Raw genomic sequence first — 17496 nt, forward strand, 5'->3', positions numbered from 1 at the left:
CCTTAAAAGGTTTGGGGTTTGTAATCCAATAAAAACACTGATATGCTTGTGGAGTTGATCAGTAATGGTGAATATGGTGCAGTTGCTTGTGGAGGAGGAAGCACTTTCTTTTTATTTATTTAGTTAGTCATAAATGGGCATACAAAAAGAAAAAGAAATCAATCTGAATCACTGTACTAAGCATATTAAAACTGAGGTGTTGAAGTCCATCCGTTAAGTATATCTCAAATATATGGATGCAAAGTAAGATAAATACAAACATTGTGAAGAACATGGGAAACATGTTTAAAGCCTACGACATGTTAAATGACCCCTTTCCCAAAGATTATGCTAAAATCAGAAAGATGCAAAAACAACAAATGATGGACTGAATGCAGAACAATGTCATAGATTCACCCAAGTACAGAGATCTGGGCCTAAATCCATAGTTTTTTTGCACTCCACACGACCCCAGTTCAGACATGACCATATGCAAATCAGCCTTGACCCAGTGCCTCATGGGAACAGTCCAGCCCGAACTGCCAAGCCATGTCTTTCCTGGACCGGAATCAAGCATCCTAGGACCGGTTTCTGGCTATCAGCCGTCTTCAGCCAGGATAGCTTGACTCCAGGGGTGTGAAGAGCATTGGACTCACGTCTGAGCATACCCATCCCACTCGGGGTGACAAATGCAAAAACAACAATTGATGGACTGAATGCAGAACAATGTCATACATTCACCCCAGTACAGAGATCTGGGCCTAAATCCATCGTTTTTTTTGCACTCCACACCACCCCAGTTCAGACATGACCATATGCAAATCAGCCTTGACCCTGTGCCTCATGGGAACAGTCCAGCCCGAACTGCCAAGCCATGTCTTTCCTGGACCGGAATCAAGCATCCTAGGACCGGTTTCTGGCTATCAGCCGTCTTCAGCCAGGATAGCTTGACTCCAGTGGTGTGAAGAGCATGGGACTCACGTCTGAGCATACCCATCCCACTCGGGGTGACAAATGCAAAAACAACAATTGATGGACTGAATGCAGAACAATGTCATACATTCACCCCAGTACAAAGATCTGGGCCTAAATCCATCGTTTTTTTGCACTCCACACCACCCCAGTTCAGACATGACCATATGCAAATCAGCCTTGACCCTGTGCCTCATGGGAACAGTCCAGCCCGAACTGCCAAGCCATGTCTTTCCTGGACCGGAATCAAGCATCCTAGGACCAGTTTCTGGCTATCAGCCGTCTTCAGCCAGGATAGCTTGACTCCAGTGGTGTGAAGAGCATGGGACTCACGTCTGAGCATACCCATCCCACTCGGGGTGACAAATGCAAAAACAACAATTGATGGACTGAATACAGAACAATGTCATACATTCACCCCAGTACAGAGATCTGGGCCTAAATCCATCATTTTTTTGCACTCCACACCACCCCAGTTCAGACATGACCATATGCAAATCAGCCTTGACCCTGTGCCTCATGGGAACAGTCCAGCCCGAACTGCCAAGCCATGTATTTCCTGGACCGGAATCAAGCATCCTAGGACCGGTTTCTGGCTATCAGCCGTCTTCAGCCAGGATAGCTTGACTCCAGTGGTGTGAAGAGCATGGGACTCACGTCTGAGCATACCCATCCCACTCGGGGTGACAAATGCAAAAACAACAATTGATGGACTGAATGCAGAACAATGTCATACATTCACCCCAGTACAGAGATCTGGGCCCAAATCCATCGTTTTTTTGCACTCCACACCACCCCAGTTCAGACATGACCATATGCAAATCAGCCTTGACCCTGTGCCTCATGGGAACAGTCCAGCCCGAACTGCCAAGCCATATCTTTCCTGGACCGGAATCAAGCATCCTAGGACCGGTTTCTGGCTATCAGCCGTCTTCAGCCAGGATAGCTTGACTCCAGTGGTGTGAAGAGCATGGGACTCACGTCTGAGCATACCCATCCCACTCGGGGTGACAAATGCAAAAACAACAATTGATGGACTGAATGCAGAACAATGTCATACATTCACTCCAGTACAGAGATCTGGGCCTAAATCCATCGTTTGTTTGCACTCCACACCACCCCAGTTCAGACATGACCATTTGCAAATAAGCCTTGACCCTGTGCCTCATGGGAACAGTCCAGCCCGAACTGCCAAGCCATGTCTTTCCTGGACCGGAATCAAGCATCCTAGGACCGGTTTCTGGCTATCAGCCGTCTTCAGCCAGGATAGCTTGACTCCATTGGTGTGAAGAGCATGGGACTCACGTCTGAGCATACCCATCCCACTCCGGGTGACAAATGCAAAAATAACAATTGATGGACTGAATGCAGAACAATGTCATACATTCACCCCAGTACAGAGATCTGGGCCTAAATCCATCGTTTTTTTGCACTCCACACCACCCCAGTTCAGACATGACCATATGCAAATCAGCCTTGACCCTGTGCCTCATGGGAACAGTCCAGCCCGAACTGCCAAGCCATGTCTTTCCTGGACCGGAATCAAGCATCCTAGGACCGGTTTCTGGCTATCAGCCGTCTTCAGCCAGGATAGTTTGACTCCAGTGGTGTGAAGAGCATGGGACTCACGTCTGAGCATACCCATCCCACCCGGTGTGACAAATGCAAAAAGAACAATTGATGGACTGAATGCAGAACAATGTCATACATTCACCCCAGTACAGAGATCTGGGCCTAAATCCATTGCTTTTTGCACTCCACACCACCCCAGTTTAGACATGACCATGTGCAAATCAGCCTTGACCCTGTGCCTCATGGGAACAGTCCAGCCCGAACTGCCAAGCCATGTCTTTCCTGGACCGGAATCAAGCATCCTAGGACCGGTTTCTGGCTATCAGCCGTCTTCAGCCAGAATAGCTTGACTCCAGTGATGTGAAGAGCATGGGACTCACGTCTGAGCATACCCATCCCACTCGGGGTGACAAATGCAAAAACAACAATTGATGGACTGAATGCAGAACAATGTCATACATTCACCCCAGTACAAAGATCTGGGCCTAAATCCATCGTTTTTTTGCACTCCACACCACCCCAGTTCAGACATGACCATATGCAAATCAGCCTTGACCCTGTGCCTCATGGGAACAGTCCAGCCCGAACTGCCAAGCCATGTCTTTCCTGGACCGGAATCAAGCATCCTAGGACCAGTTTCTGGCTATCAGCCGTCTTCAGCCAGGATAGCTTGACTCCAGTGGTGTGAAGAGCATGGGACTCACGTCTGAGCATACCCATCCCACTCGGGGTGACAAATGCAAAAACAACAATTGATGGACTGAATACAGAACAATGTCATACATTCACCCCAGTACAGAGATCTGGGCCTAAATCCATCATTTTTTTGCACTCCACACCACCCCAGTTCAGACATGACCATATGCAAATCAGCCTTGACCCTGTGCCTCATGGGAACAGTCCAGCCCGAACTGCCAAGCCATGTATTTCCTGGACCGGAATCAAGCATCCTAGGACCGGTTTCTGGCTATCAGCCGTCTTCAGCCAGGATAGCTTGACTCCAGTGGTGTGAAGAGCATGGGACTCACGTCTGAGCATACCCATCCCACTCGGGGTGACAAATGCAAAAACAACAATTGATGGACTGAATGCAGAACAATGTCATACATTCACCCCAGTACAGAGATCTGGGCCCAAATCCATCGTTTTTTTGCACTCCACACCACCCCAGTTCAGACATGACCATATGCAAATCAGCCTTGACCCTGTGCCTCATGGGAACAGTCCAGCCCGAACTGCCAAGCCATATCTTTCCTGGACCGGAATCAAGCATCCTAGGACCGGTTTCTGGCTATCAGCCGTCTTCAGCCAGGATAGCTTGACTCCAGTGGTGTGAAGAGCATGGGACTCACGTCTGAGCATACCCATCCCACTCGGGGTGACAAATGCAAAAACAACAATTGATGGACTGAATGCAGAACAATGTCATACATTCACTCCAGTACAGAGATCTGGGCCTAAATCCATCGTTTGTTTGCACTCCACACCACCCCAGTTCAGACATGACCATTTGCAAATAAGCCTTGACCCTGTGCCTCATGGGAACAGTCCAGCCCGAACTGCCAAGCCATGTCTTTCCTGGACCGGAATCAAGCATCCTAGGACCGGTTTCTGGCTATCAGCCGTCTTCAGCCAGGATAGCTTGACTCCATTGGTGTGAAGAGCATGGGACTCACGTCTGAGCATACCCATCCCACTCCGGGTGACAAATGCAAAAATAACAATTGATGGACTGAATGCAGAACAATGTCATACATTCACCCCAGTACAGAGATCTGGGCCTAAATCCATCGTTTTTTTTGCACTCCACACCACCCCAGTTCAGACATGACCATATGCAAATCAGCCTTGACCCTGTGCCTCATGGGAACAGTCCAGCCCGAACTGCCAAGCCATGTCTTTCCTGGACCGGAATCAAGCATCCTAGGACCGGTTTCTGGCTATCAGCCGTCTTCAGCCAGGATAGTTTGACTCCAGTGGTGTGAAGAGCATGGGACTCACGTCTGAGCATACCCATCCCACCCGGTGTGACAAATGCAAAAAGAACAATTGATGGACTGAATGCAGAACAATGTCATACATTCACCCCAGTACAGAGATCTGGGCCTAAATCCATTGCTTTTTGCACTCCACACCACCCCAGTTTAGACATGACCATGTGCAAATCAGCCTTGACCCTGTGCCTCATGGGAACAGTCCAGCCCGAACTGCCAAGCCATGTCTTTCCTGGACCGGAATCAAGCATCCTAGGACCGGTTTCTGGCTATCAGCCGTCTTCAGCCAGAATAGCTTGACTCCAGTGATGTGAAGAGCATGGGACTCACGTCTGAGCATACCCATCCCACTCGGGGTGACAAATGCAAAAACAACAATTGATGGACTGAATGCAGAACAATATCATACATTCACCCCAGTACAGAGATCTGGGCCTAAATCCATCGTTTTTTTGCACTCCACACCACCCCAGTTCAGACATGACCATATGCAAATTAGCCTTGACCCTGTGCCTCATGGGAACAGTCCACCCCGAACTGCCAAGCCATATCTTTCCTGGACCGGAATCAAGCATCCTAGGACCGGTTTCTGGCTATCAGCCATCTTCAGCCAGGATAGCTTGACTCCAGTGGTGTGAAGAGCATGGGACTCACATCTGAGCATACCCATCCCACTCAGGGTGACAAATGCAAAAACAACAATTGATGGACTGAATGCAGAACAATGTCATACATTCACCCCAGTACAGAGATCTGGGCCTAAATCCATCGTTTTTTTGCACTCCACACCACCCCAGTTCAGACATGACCATATGCAAATCAGCCTTGACCCTGTGCCTCATGGGAACAGTCCAGCCCGAACTGCCAAGCCATATCTTTCCTGGACCGGAATCAAGCATCCTAGGACCGGTTTCTGGCTATCAGCCGTCTTCAGCCAGGATAGCTTGACTCCAGTGGTGTGAAGAGCATGGGACTCACGTCTGAGCATACCCATCCCACTCGGGGTGACAAATGCAAAAACAACAATTGATGGACTGAATGCAGAACAATGTCATACATTCACTCCAGTACAGAGATCTGGGCCTAAATCCATCGTTTGTTTGCACTCCACACCACCCCAGTTCAGACATGACCATTTGCAAATAAGCCTTGACCCTGTGCCTCATGGGAACAGTCCAGCCCGAACTGCCAAGCCATGTCTTTCCTGGACCGGAATCAAGCATCCTAGGACCGGTTTCTGGCTATCAGCCGTCTTCAGCCAGGATAGCTTGACTCCATTGGTGTGAAGAGCATGGGACTCACGTCTGAGCATACCCATCCCACTCCGGGTGACAAATGCAAAAATAACAATTGATGGACTGAATGCAGAACAATGTCATACATTCACCCCAGTACAGAGATCTGGGCCTAAATCCATCGTTTTTTTGCACTCCACACCACCCCAGTTCAGACATGACCATATGCAAATCAGCCTTGACCCTGTGCCTCATGGGAACAGTCCAGCCCGAACTGCCAAGCCATGTCTTTCCTGGACCGGAATCAAGCATCCTAGGACCGGTTTCTGGCTATCAGCCGTCTTCAGCCAGGATAGTTTGACTCCAGTGGTGTGAAGAGCATGGGACTCACGTCTGAGCATACCCATCCCACCCGGTGTGACAAATGCAAAAAGAACAATTGATGGACTGAATGCAGAACAATGTCATACATTCACCCCAGTACAGAGATCTGGGCCTAAATCCATTGCTTTTTGCACTCCACACCACCCCAGTTTAGACATGACCATGTGCAAATCAGCCTTGACCCTGTGCCTCATGGGAACAGTCCAGCCCGAACTGCCAAGCCATGTCTTTCCTGGACCGGAATCAAGCATCCTAGGACCGGTTTCTGGCTATCAGCCGTCTTCAGCCAGAATAGCTTGACTCCAGTGATGTGAAGAGCATGGGACTCACGTCTGAGCATACCCATCCCACTCGGGGTGACAAATGCAAAAACAACAATTGATGGACTGAATGCAGAACAATATCATACATTCACCCCAGTACAGAGATCTGGGCCTAAATCCATCGTTTTTTTGCACTCAACACCACCCCAGTTCAGACATGACCATATGCAAATTAGCCTTGACCCTGTGCCTCATGGGAACAGTCCACCCCGAACTGCCAAGCCATATCTTTCCTGGACCGGAATCAAGCATCCTAGGACCGGTTTCTGGCTATCAGCCGTCTTCAGCCAGGATAGCTTGACTCCAGTGGTGTGAAGAGCATGGGACTCACATCTGAGCATACCCATCCCACTCAGGGTGACAAATGCAAAAACAATAATTGATGGACTGAATGCAGAACAATGTCATACATTCACCCCAGTACAGAGATTTGGGCCTAAATCCATCGTTTTTTTGCACTCCACACCACCCCAGTTCAGACATGACCATTTGCAAATCAGACCTGACCCTGTGCCTCATGGGAACAGTGCAGCCCGAACTGCCAAGCCATGTCTTTCCTGGACCGGAATCAAGCATCCTAGGACCGGTTTCTGGCTATCAGCCGTCTTCAGCCAGGATAGCTTGACTCCAGTGGTGTGAAGAGCATGGGACTCACGTCTGAGCTTACCCATCCCACTCGGGGTGGCAAAAGCAAAAACAACAATTGATGGACTGAATGCAGAACAATGTCATACATTCACCCCAGTACAGAGATCTGGGCCTAAATCCATCGTTTTTTTGCACTCCACACCACCCCAGTTCAGACATGACCATATGCAAATCAGCCTTGACCCTGTGCCTCATGGGAACAGTCCAGCCCGAACTGCCAAGCCATGTCTTTCCTAGACCGGAATCAAGCATCCTAGGACCGGTTTCTGGCTATCAGCCGTCTTCAGCCAGGATAACTTGACTCCAGTGGTGTGAAGAGCATGGGACTCACGTCTGAGCATACCCATCCCACTCGGGGTGACAAATGCAAAAACAACAATTGATGGACTGAATGCAGAACAATGTCATACATTCACCCCAGTACAGAGATCTGGGCCTAAATACATCGTTTTTTTGGACTCCACACCACCCCAGTTCAGACATAACCATATGCAAATCAGCCTTGACCCTGTGCCTCATGGGAACAGTCCAGCCCGAACTGCCAAGCCATGTCTTTCCTGGACCGGAATCAAGCATCCTAGGACCGGTTTCTGGCTATCAGCCGTCTTCAGCCAGGATAGCTTGACTCCAGTGGTGTGAAGAGCATGGGACTCACGTCTGAGCATACCCATCCCACCCGGTGTGACAAATGCAAAAAGAACAATTGATGGACTGAATGCAGAACAATGTCATACATTCACCCCAGTACAGAGATCTGGGCCTAAATCCATTGTTTTTTTGCACTCCACACCACCCCAGTTTAGACATGACCATGTGCAAATCAGCCTTGACCCTGTGCCTCATGGGAACAGTCCAGCCCGAACTGCCAAGCCATGTCTTTCCTGGACCGGAATCAAGCATCCTAGGACCGGTTTCTGGCTATCAGCCGTCTTCAGCCAGGATAGCTTGACTACAGTGGTGTGAAGAGCATGGGACTCACGTCTGAGCATACCCATCCCACTCGGGGTGACAAATGCAAAAACAACAATTGATGGACTGAATGCAGAACAATATCATACATTCACCCCAGTACAGAGATCTGGGCCTAAATCCATCCTTTTTTTGCACTCCACACCACCCCAGTTCAGACATGACCATATGCAAATTAGCCTTGACCCTGTGCCTCATGGGAACAGTCCACCCCGAACTGCCAAGCCATATCTTTCCTGGACCGGAATCAAGCATCCTAGGACCGGTTTCTGGCTATCAGCCGTCTTCAGCCAGGATAGCTTGACTCCAGTGGTGTGAAGAGCATGGGACTTACGTCTGAGCATACCCATCCCACTCAGGGTGACAAATGCAAAAACAACAATTGATGGACTGAATGCAGAACAATGTCATACATTCACCCCAGTACAGAGATTTGGGCCTAAATCCATCGTTTTTTTGCACTCCACACCACCCCAGTTCAGACATGACCATTTGCAAATCAGACTTGACCCTGTGCCTCATGGGAACAGTGCAGCCCGAACTGCCAAGCCATGTCTTTCCTGGACCGGAATCAAGCATCCTAGGACCGGTTTCTGGCTATCAGCCGTCTTCAGCCAGGATAGCTTGACTCCAGTGGTGTGAAGAGCATGGGACTCACGTCTGAGCTTACCCATCCCACTCGGGGTGGCAAATGCAAAAACAACAATTGATGGACTGAATGCAGAACAATGTCATACATTCACCCCAGTACAGAGATCTGGGCCTAAATCCATCGTTTTTTTGCACTCCACACCACCCCAGTTCAGACATGACCATATGCAAATCAGCCTTGACCCTGTGCCTCATGGGAACAGTCCAGCCCGAACTGCCAAGCCATGTCTTTCCTGGACCGGAATCAAGCATCCTAGGACCGGTTTCTGGCTATCAGCCGTCTTCAGCCAGGATAGCTTGACTCCAGTGGTGTGAAGAGCATGGGACTCACGTCTGAGCATACCCATCCCACTCGGGGTGACAAATGCAAAAACAACAATTGATGGACTGAATGCAGAACAATGTCATACATTCACCCCAGTACAGAGATCTGGGCCTAAATACATCGTTTTTTTGGACTCCACACCACCCCAGTTCAGACATGACCATATGCAAATCAGCCTTGACCCTGTGCCTCATGGGAACAGTCCAGCCCGAACTGCCAAGCCATGTCTTTCCTGGACCGGAATCAAGCATCCTAGGACCGGTTTCTGGCTATCAGCCGTCTTCAGCCAGGATAGCTTGACTCCAGTGGTGTGAAGAGCATGGGACTCACGTCTGAGCATACCCATCCCACTCGGGGTGACAAATGCAAAAACAACAATTGATGGACTGAATGCAGAACAATGTCATACATTCACCCCAGTACAGAGATCTGGGCCTAAATCCATCGTTTGTTTGCACTCCACACCACCCCAGTTCAGACATGACCATATGCAAATCAGCCTTGACCCTGTGCCTCATGGGAACAGTCCAGCCCAAACTGCCAAGCCATGTCTTTCCTGGACCGGAATCATGCATCCTAGGACCGGTTTCTGGCTATCAGCCGTCTTCAGCCAGGATAGCTTGACTCCAGTGGTGTGAAGAGCATGGGACTCACGTCTGAGCATACCCATCCCACTCGGGGTCAGAAAGATGAGCTCATCCCTGAGCCTAAAGCTGGAACAGATTAGGTTACCTTCTACAGGTTTGTATTCACATAGGGATCCCAACTAAATCTCCCCCAGATGATGTCAAATTTTTGAATGGATCGAAGCCCACTGGATTTAGCCAAAGCAAGATACAAGTCATAAAGTTGTCAGAGGTTAACTCACGATTCTGTCACACTGGGAGGTATTGGTGACATCCAAGCTCTTGCTATACACATCCTGACTGTAATGATAAATATAGATTAAAGTTGCTTCTGCCGGAAGACATCACTCATCCTATAGCCTAGCATAATTTCCTTATGTGTATGCTGGAGAGCATTCCTAATACTAGAGCTGAAGAGATGGATCACACCAGCTCAGTATTCTTGGAGCAGGAGGCAGACAATGAATATATTGAAAATATCAGCTGCTTAAAGGTCACACTTAAGGCATTTAGGGGCATATTACCAAGCTATAGCGATAATTATCGCTAAGCTTGGTTAGCGGGCATTTAAATATTGCCGCGCTCTGACGATTTCTTTCGCTTAGGAGCCTTGATATTATCAAGGTTTATCTCCTAAGTGATAAAAATCGGCCGAAATGCATGAATATCGCTGAAAAGTCAGCGATATTCATGCATTAGCGAGCAAATGCTCATAGCCATGTAATCCACCTACCATTGGATAACATGGCTAAGACCTGCTCTGGGCAGGCCTTAGCTTTTGGAGATAATCGCGCTTAGCGCGATTATTTCCAAAAGTTGGTAATAGGGGATAGCGATGTTAGCGACTGTTTCCAGTCGCTAACATCATGGCACGCCCACTCTGCATGTCATTAGCGATAATCATCGCTGACATGCAGAGTGGGCCCCTAAATGCCCGCTATCGCCTATTAGCTGTCGCTAACTGGTGTTAGCGACAGCTAGGGAATAGGGCGATAAAATTATCGCCGCTTTAGCGGGAATTTTTCCCGCTAAAGCGGCGATATTGCCCTTGGTAATATGCCCCTTAGTCTTGTCCATCTGGCAGTTCCTGGCCCATTTTGCAATTTTATCGAGCATATAATATAAAAAAACATATTGCGTGGAACTGTTGCAGTTTTAGGCTAACTGATTGAATAGATTAATTGAGAGTCCTTAAAGCTGCATTTATTTCAGATGGTGAAACTTCATCCAAGAGAACCAGGGTCCACTTGGTGGCAAGGCTACTGATATCACTAGCCTTAAATTGCATAAGGGCTTGGTATACAGTACTAATAAGCGACTTCTGAGGTACTTTGAGTAAATAGTTAAGTACGTCTGAGCCAACAGACAAAGTTGTGAGCTAGCAGCAATTAATCAAATAATCCCTAATCTGTAGATATTTAAAGAAGATACAGCTTTGAAGATTGAAAGATGCCTGAAGCCCAATGCATGTATGAAAACCATTGAGATCGTAGATATGGGCAAGACGATTAATGCTGTACCGGGACCAGGGTCTGCCTATCCTGTCACTAAATGTCGCTGGAAAAATCGGGTTGTCCTAGATCGGTGTATCCGGATGTATAAGAGTAAACGTGCATTTAATGGAAACCTACCGCCATGTACTGAATATATCCTGAATTAACTTAAATCTAACACGTTTAAAATAGTTGGGATGTCCCAATCAATGGAGGAACAATCTTAAAGCTGATCCTAGCGCAAAACGAAAAAGAAAATCATTTGGGTCAGGGTTAACAGTGATCAAGAGGCTTTGAAGACGTCCAGCAAACTCTTCCCAAAAATAGAGCTTAAAATCAGGGAAAAGAAACCCCCCTTGATTATAACATAACTTAACTAATTGAATTCTGCGGATGGCCCCCAGTAACCCGAGATAAAACTACAGATAATTCCATCAAGCCTTTTAATGAAGGAGTTAGGAACCCATAGAGGAATAGCCATAAATAGTTATAAAAATGTAGGTGGTACAAAAGTCAGATTATTCCAAAACCTATGTTTCTTTTGTACTGATGTTAAAAGCGGCTCATAGTTTACCTTGATGATCTATGCCACTTGCGATGTCAGATGAGGAAGCTCTTTCTAAACCACCGTCAGTTTGAGTGAGCCAACTACAAATATTACTACACTTCATCATCATTGGATACTATGTCACAAAAATTATAGATATTTTAACCCCCATATTACAAGTGCCATAGGATATGCACTTGCAATCCTGGGAACAGGATACCCATAATGTTGGTGATAGAGTACTCCATCTGCCAAATTCTAAATCAGGCCTTAAGTTTTTTGCTTAGTCTTAGGCCTCACTTTTACCCCTTTTGTTGGTCCCATTTTGTCTTCTGTTTTTATTAGATATTCAGAGCAAAGAATATAATGCAAAAATACACCTTGCAATGCAGCGAAGACATAATGGCGGTGCAATACGGATTACTGCTTAACAATAACTTAAGAGGAAACCAGCATTGGCAATGGCAATAGGTCTCACTTTTTTATACAAGCACTAACAAGGTTAATAGGTTTGGCTTGTAACTGAAAATGCTAGCTAGACCTATTGGATTTGGAATTACATCTTGATGTTGCACACCTAGTCCAACAATTTACTGTTTGCCTACTCTGCACCTACGAAAGAAATAAACATAAAAATGTGGCAAAGCTGTGGTTATAACTTTCTTGATGCAGGCTGCAGTACTTTAGGTGCTAGAAGAGGTCCCTAGAGTCAGACACAAGTACTTGATTTAGCAAGCTGCAGTATCTTAAGCCACAAGTAGAGGACCATCAAGGCAGACATAAGTCATTTCTGTAGAAGGCTGCAGTACTTTAAACAGTTTCAAGAGGTTCTGAAGAAGTGTGAAAACATTGTTGCATTTTGTCTTGCACCTCTGCCCTATTCACTGTTTTCATTGGTTAAGAGTATGTGAGGGTGTAGTTAACTCCATTCAGTCTCAACACAATTAATAAAACAGAAATATCACATACCTTTGGTAAAACGACAAGTAACTCTATTACTACATGCTAAAATGCATATAACCATCTCACAAGAGTGAAAATGAAAAGACTGCAAGCAGTGAGAGAGGTGATGATATTGATGTCCTCACTAACATAGGGAGAGAACCAAGCAGATGCCTTGAACACAAAGAGCACATCATGTTGAAATGATTCGTTGGTGGTCCCATCCTCCTAGGACCACCCCAAGCACAGGTATGGGCAAAAATGCAATCCCAACCAAAGGCCTTGCAAAGCATTATGGGACAATATTCTAGGGTGTAGTGAATATTATATTATCCAATAACAAAACATTCCTCAAGGGGCAGGCTCTCGGGCTCAGCTGAGAGCTAATACTATAAAATTCACTAAACTCTAGGATCTCGCCCCATAATGCTTTGCTGTGCCTTTGGTTGGCATTGTATTTTTGCCCATAACTTTGCTTGGGGTGGTCCTAGTAGGATGGGACCACCACAATCACTCTTTGTGTTCAAGGCATAAGCTTGGTCCTCTCCCTAGGTTAGGAAGGACCCCAGTCACTCTGGATTTCTGGACAAAAGTAAAAAATATTTTTAAACCCCCCACTGTTGGCTTTTAGTCTTTTTCATATGGTAGTAGTTTGGGGGTAAAGGGTTAGTGTGTGTCAGCTATTAATCACTGAGTTTTAAGTTACTGGGCGGGGGGTTAACTTTTACTGTATGATGTGCTTCTTTGATTGTGTGAAGGGGCTACCTCCCTACACTGTCACTACTCCCTGTGAGTTGTGTGACCCTGGCCCCTGTTGTATTGTATTTCCTATCTGTGGCAGGTGTTGGCATGTGTTTACCCATTGGCAGGACCGCTGTTGTGGTTGTGTGGTGACCCAATGACCTCCCTGTGACTGGATGTAGGGTGTATTCTGATTCCTCTGTGCATGACGCTGAGGGGGGAAATTTTGGGATTTTTGTTGTGGCAGGCCCTGGTTAATTGGTCTCTGCTGTTTTTCACGGTTGTGTTATGCCTTTATATGGCATCTCTCTGCCAGGTGCCCCATCAGCCTATGACAGTAGTAGCACTTCCTAGGATCTGGTTGCTGTCAACCTCCCTGCTCTGTTGCCATAGCCTATTTGGAACCCTTTTGGGGTTTGCAGTGGAGCCCCAATTGAGACTGGTGCCATATGCATTGTTGCAGCCATGACTGCCCCTTTGAGGGCAATCGTCTTCAAATTGTGTTATGCCAGTTTTGAAGTGTCTATTTGGGCTTGCTCCTATTTTTCTCTATTCTATTAGTGCTTTTTTTGTGAGAGTGGAGGATGTGAGCCTGTATCTTCCACCAGCGTTTGGTATCTAAACCCACTGCACTGAAACCCACTGCGCTGTCCAGCCTGCTCTGTATCTTGGTGGGTTGCCCCATTATAAGAATGTTGTGGAAGTATGTGACCTTTGAGCCCATATCGGTCCATAGCTGTCCAGCCTGTTGTCCCCATCATTCTCTCATTCTGTTCTGGAACTCGCTTATGCTATCCTCTGGCTTCATGGTCTCTGTCAATATCCTGGCTGCATCTGGGCGATCAGGTAAAATCTCCCCTTGAGCAGTTCATATCTAGTGCTGGTACGAGTTAAATGCAGCAATAACAGACGAGGGTCCCTGATTACAAAATTACTAGGAGAGGGGGGCAGGGAGCAAATTTGAACGTTAGCAACATTCGGGGCGCAAGCTGCGCCCATGCTTACACCCTGCACTTGCTTAAAGATAGATTTTTTTAATTCAAAGTAATTTTCTTGGAGCACTGTACCCAGACATTCAAGAATAAAAAAATTATCCAACATGTTGTTGTTCTTCTCTAAGGCTTTTCTGATACTATTCTAATATTGCATTTTCACTCTATGTTACACTTCATATGCATTGTTATCTTTTGTATTTTGAAATGTTTACGTTAAACTGTTTAATGCATTTGTCAATAGTGCTGAGCTCTATATCCATATTAACAACTACTTGGAGCATGACAGTTTTAATGCTGCATTGTGGTCTTAACCCCTGACTGCTAGTCTTGAAGTAGGTTATTCTTATTGATAGTCTTCTATAGATGGGTGGCAACTGTCTTCTCAAAGTGTTTTCTACAACGTGGGAGGTGGATAGTTTAACTTAAGTTGGAAGGGTTGGCTGGATCTATAGTGAGATTTTTTAACAGGGGAGGATCTGTCTGGTCTTGCAGCTTCTTGGGAAGGTACACTGGGTTATCAAGGTGCTGACAATATAAGAGATAGCTTCTTCCTGCAGTGAACTGATAATGGAGGACTGATGTCTATCAAGAGGATCACTATAGTCCAAGAGCAAGAGGGAACTGACAGTAGATGCTGGAGGATATAGAGAGAATGTGGCCCAGTGTGTTGCCTTTGCAGTCTGCTGACTTGCTAATGCAGGGTTTTGTTTCTAGAATGTTAAGTACAATGTGAACGGCACTTGCCATGGCTTTGGTGCTGTAGACACAGGGAACATTCAAGTGTTCAGGGAAGGTGGAGTGTGAGTGTTGTTTAGAGGCAGATGTGATGAGGTCTGATATTTCTTCTACGAAGTCTTTGTGGTTTCCGAGTGGTCTGTAAGCAGTCCCCTTGGGAGAAAATTGAACAATGCACTTATCATGCACTGTTATTTTAAGGCCAATTTCCCAACATGGTCATCTGCATATGTGGATGTTTGTCACTTTGTAAAGAAAATGGGAGACATCCTTTACAACGCAACTTTTACCACGCAGTGCCTTTACGACGCAACTATTACAACGCATGTCATTACAACGCATTGCGCTGCGGGGCGCTCTAGGATAGGGAATAGATTTAAATTACTATCCAACACCTTCCCTACTATCCACGGGGACTGGAGTTGGAATAGTAAATTAAACTATTCACTATCCAGCACCCCTTAGCGCTATGCGTTGTAACAGCATGCTTTGTAAAAACTGCGATGTAAAGGCATGCGTGGTAAAAGCATGCGTTGTAATGTCATACATCCAAAGAAAATCACTTTATGTAGCACAATAATAATAATATTGTATTTGGTTGCAGTGGTCATCCTATATCTAAGATGGTCTCTGAGCTGTCACCTTTAGTCCATGTTCTTCTTTGGTGCGCTCTCTGCTTATGCCATGAGAAGGTTCACATTTCAAGATTAATACATAGAAAATTCCTTTCATAAAATGTATCTGTTACAGAGGGAAGTATCACACCTCATGCAGTACCAGTTTTCATATCTGACACAGCAGGTAGGGAGGAACAAATGTCTATTCTGCCTATAGATAATAGGACATGGTAGAGTTTTATGCAAACATGAAGTCAATTTAGCACCGTGTAATAACTCTCACTATTTCATAACCACAGGTTAAATATGGTGAATAAATGATAAGTCTCCGGTTACTAAAGCCAATTTGTCAGACCTTGCGTTCACTTGAACAACAAATAGGGGGATCTGTTGAAAGCCATCATCTTATCTAATCTCCATCAGCCATATTTTACTAACTACTGTTTTGGCTTTTTATTGGGAGCAACTGACTGAAGGTTGATAAGTACACTGCACTTTTGGCAGTTAAGTCACTAGGGCCTTTAGGTAAATAGCTATAAAAGCAACTTGTTAGAAACTAGGGGCCTTATTTATGAAGGCCTTGCGCCGCCGGTGCGTCACTTTTAACATGGGAAGATTCACGCACCGGCGGCGCAAGGCCTTCATAAATAAGGCCCCTAGTTTCTAACAAGTTGCTTTTATAGCTATTTACCTAAAGAGCTCCCACAGAGTTCAGATAATTCACTGAAATTAGTTCACTGTTAATATTGACTTTTGGGGCATAATGCGTTTACATTTCAAAAAAATGTGCCAAAAGGTAGGAAGAAATAATAAGTCCAATAACTGTTATTACAATAATAAAACACTTTTTTAAAGGAATAATTCATAGGTGAGAATAACCGGTCTAATTTTTGCCAGGCATATTAATATCACATGTATACCCTATCTTGAAAAGTATGGGCCCATATTTGATGTTCTACATTGATCTCACATATTTTTATGTTGTTTTGTGTTATAGACTCTGCGGAACCGATGAACACTGATATGTGTATGGGTCATATCTAAGAAAGAAGTAACAATCACCCAAGCTTCTCAGCAAAATACATGCGGTTTTGAAATATGCTTGCAAATTTAAAAGAACTGTCTGCAGATTTCATACATCACATATGCTTCTTTTTTGATACACCTTTAGCACAAAAAGCTTTGATAAGGAAATGATGTTTCTCTAGTCTATGAATATGTTTTACCTTATATATGCAATTCAAACATTTATAAATGCTGTGTGCTTCTCGACTAAGAGTAATTGTGATCAATGTATACCCTCTCACTTAAATGTGAATATATTAAAGAAATATCAATTTGACATGCATGCTTCCTTCCTTTATCTCCATTACCCAACTCACTTGCACCATTAATGCCACACATTTTCTGCTTGCTCCACTTTCTTCAACACTCAACTCCACTTGCTCCATCCCTCATACCCACTCACTACACTACTTACATCTACTAACCACTTACAATATAAAATGGGATCTTTCTTCTGGGTGATTTGACTGGGTCATTAACTCCTCACTGTTCTTGATAAGTCTTAATTTCCTCTGAATTTTACATTTAGATTTAGATTTACAATTAATTGAATATTAGGTGGGCCTGATTGCAGTATTACTCCCAAATATTTATCAGTCGCCTCTGTGTCCTACCCCTGCCTTGACCTGACATGGTTAGTTGGCATGGGATATTCTCTACAATATCAAGGCCTGGAGTGACCC

The 17496-nt window shown here is 45.6% G+C and overlaps 1 protein-coding gene across 1 annotated transcript in view; it reads left to right on the forward strand.

Moving 5' to 3' along the window:
* LOC144769234 (C-type lectin mannose-binding isoform-like) overlaps window positions 1–17090 on the forward strand; it is a 197907-nt gene extending 180817 nt beyond the window's left edge. The window contains exon 7 of the mRNA XM_078653276.1: window positions 16746–17090. Within this exon, the coding sequence (XP_078509402.1) occupies window positions 16746–16770 (25 nt within the window). The 3' untranslated portion in view covers window positions 16771–17090. The remainder of the gene's footprint in view (window positions 1–16745) is intronic.
* Window positions 17091–17496: the final 406 nt, after the last annotated feature.

This window comes from Lissotriton helveticus, chromosome 1_1, assembly GCF_964261635.1.
Source record: "Lissotriton helveticus chromosome 1_1, aLisHel1.1, whole genome shotgun sequence".
NCBI lineage: Eukaryota > Metazoa > Chordata > Amphibia > Caudata > Salamandridae > Lissotriton > Lissotriton helveticus.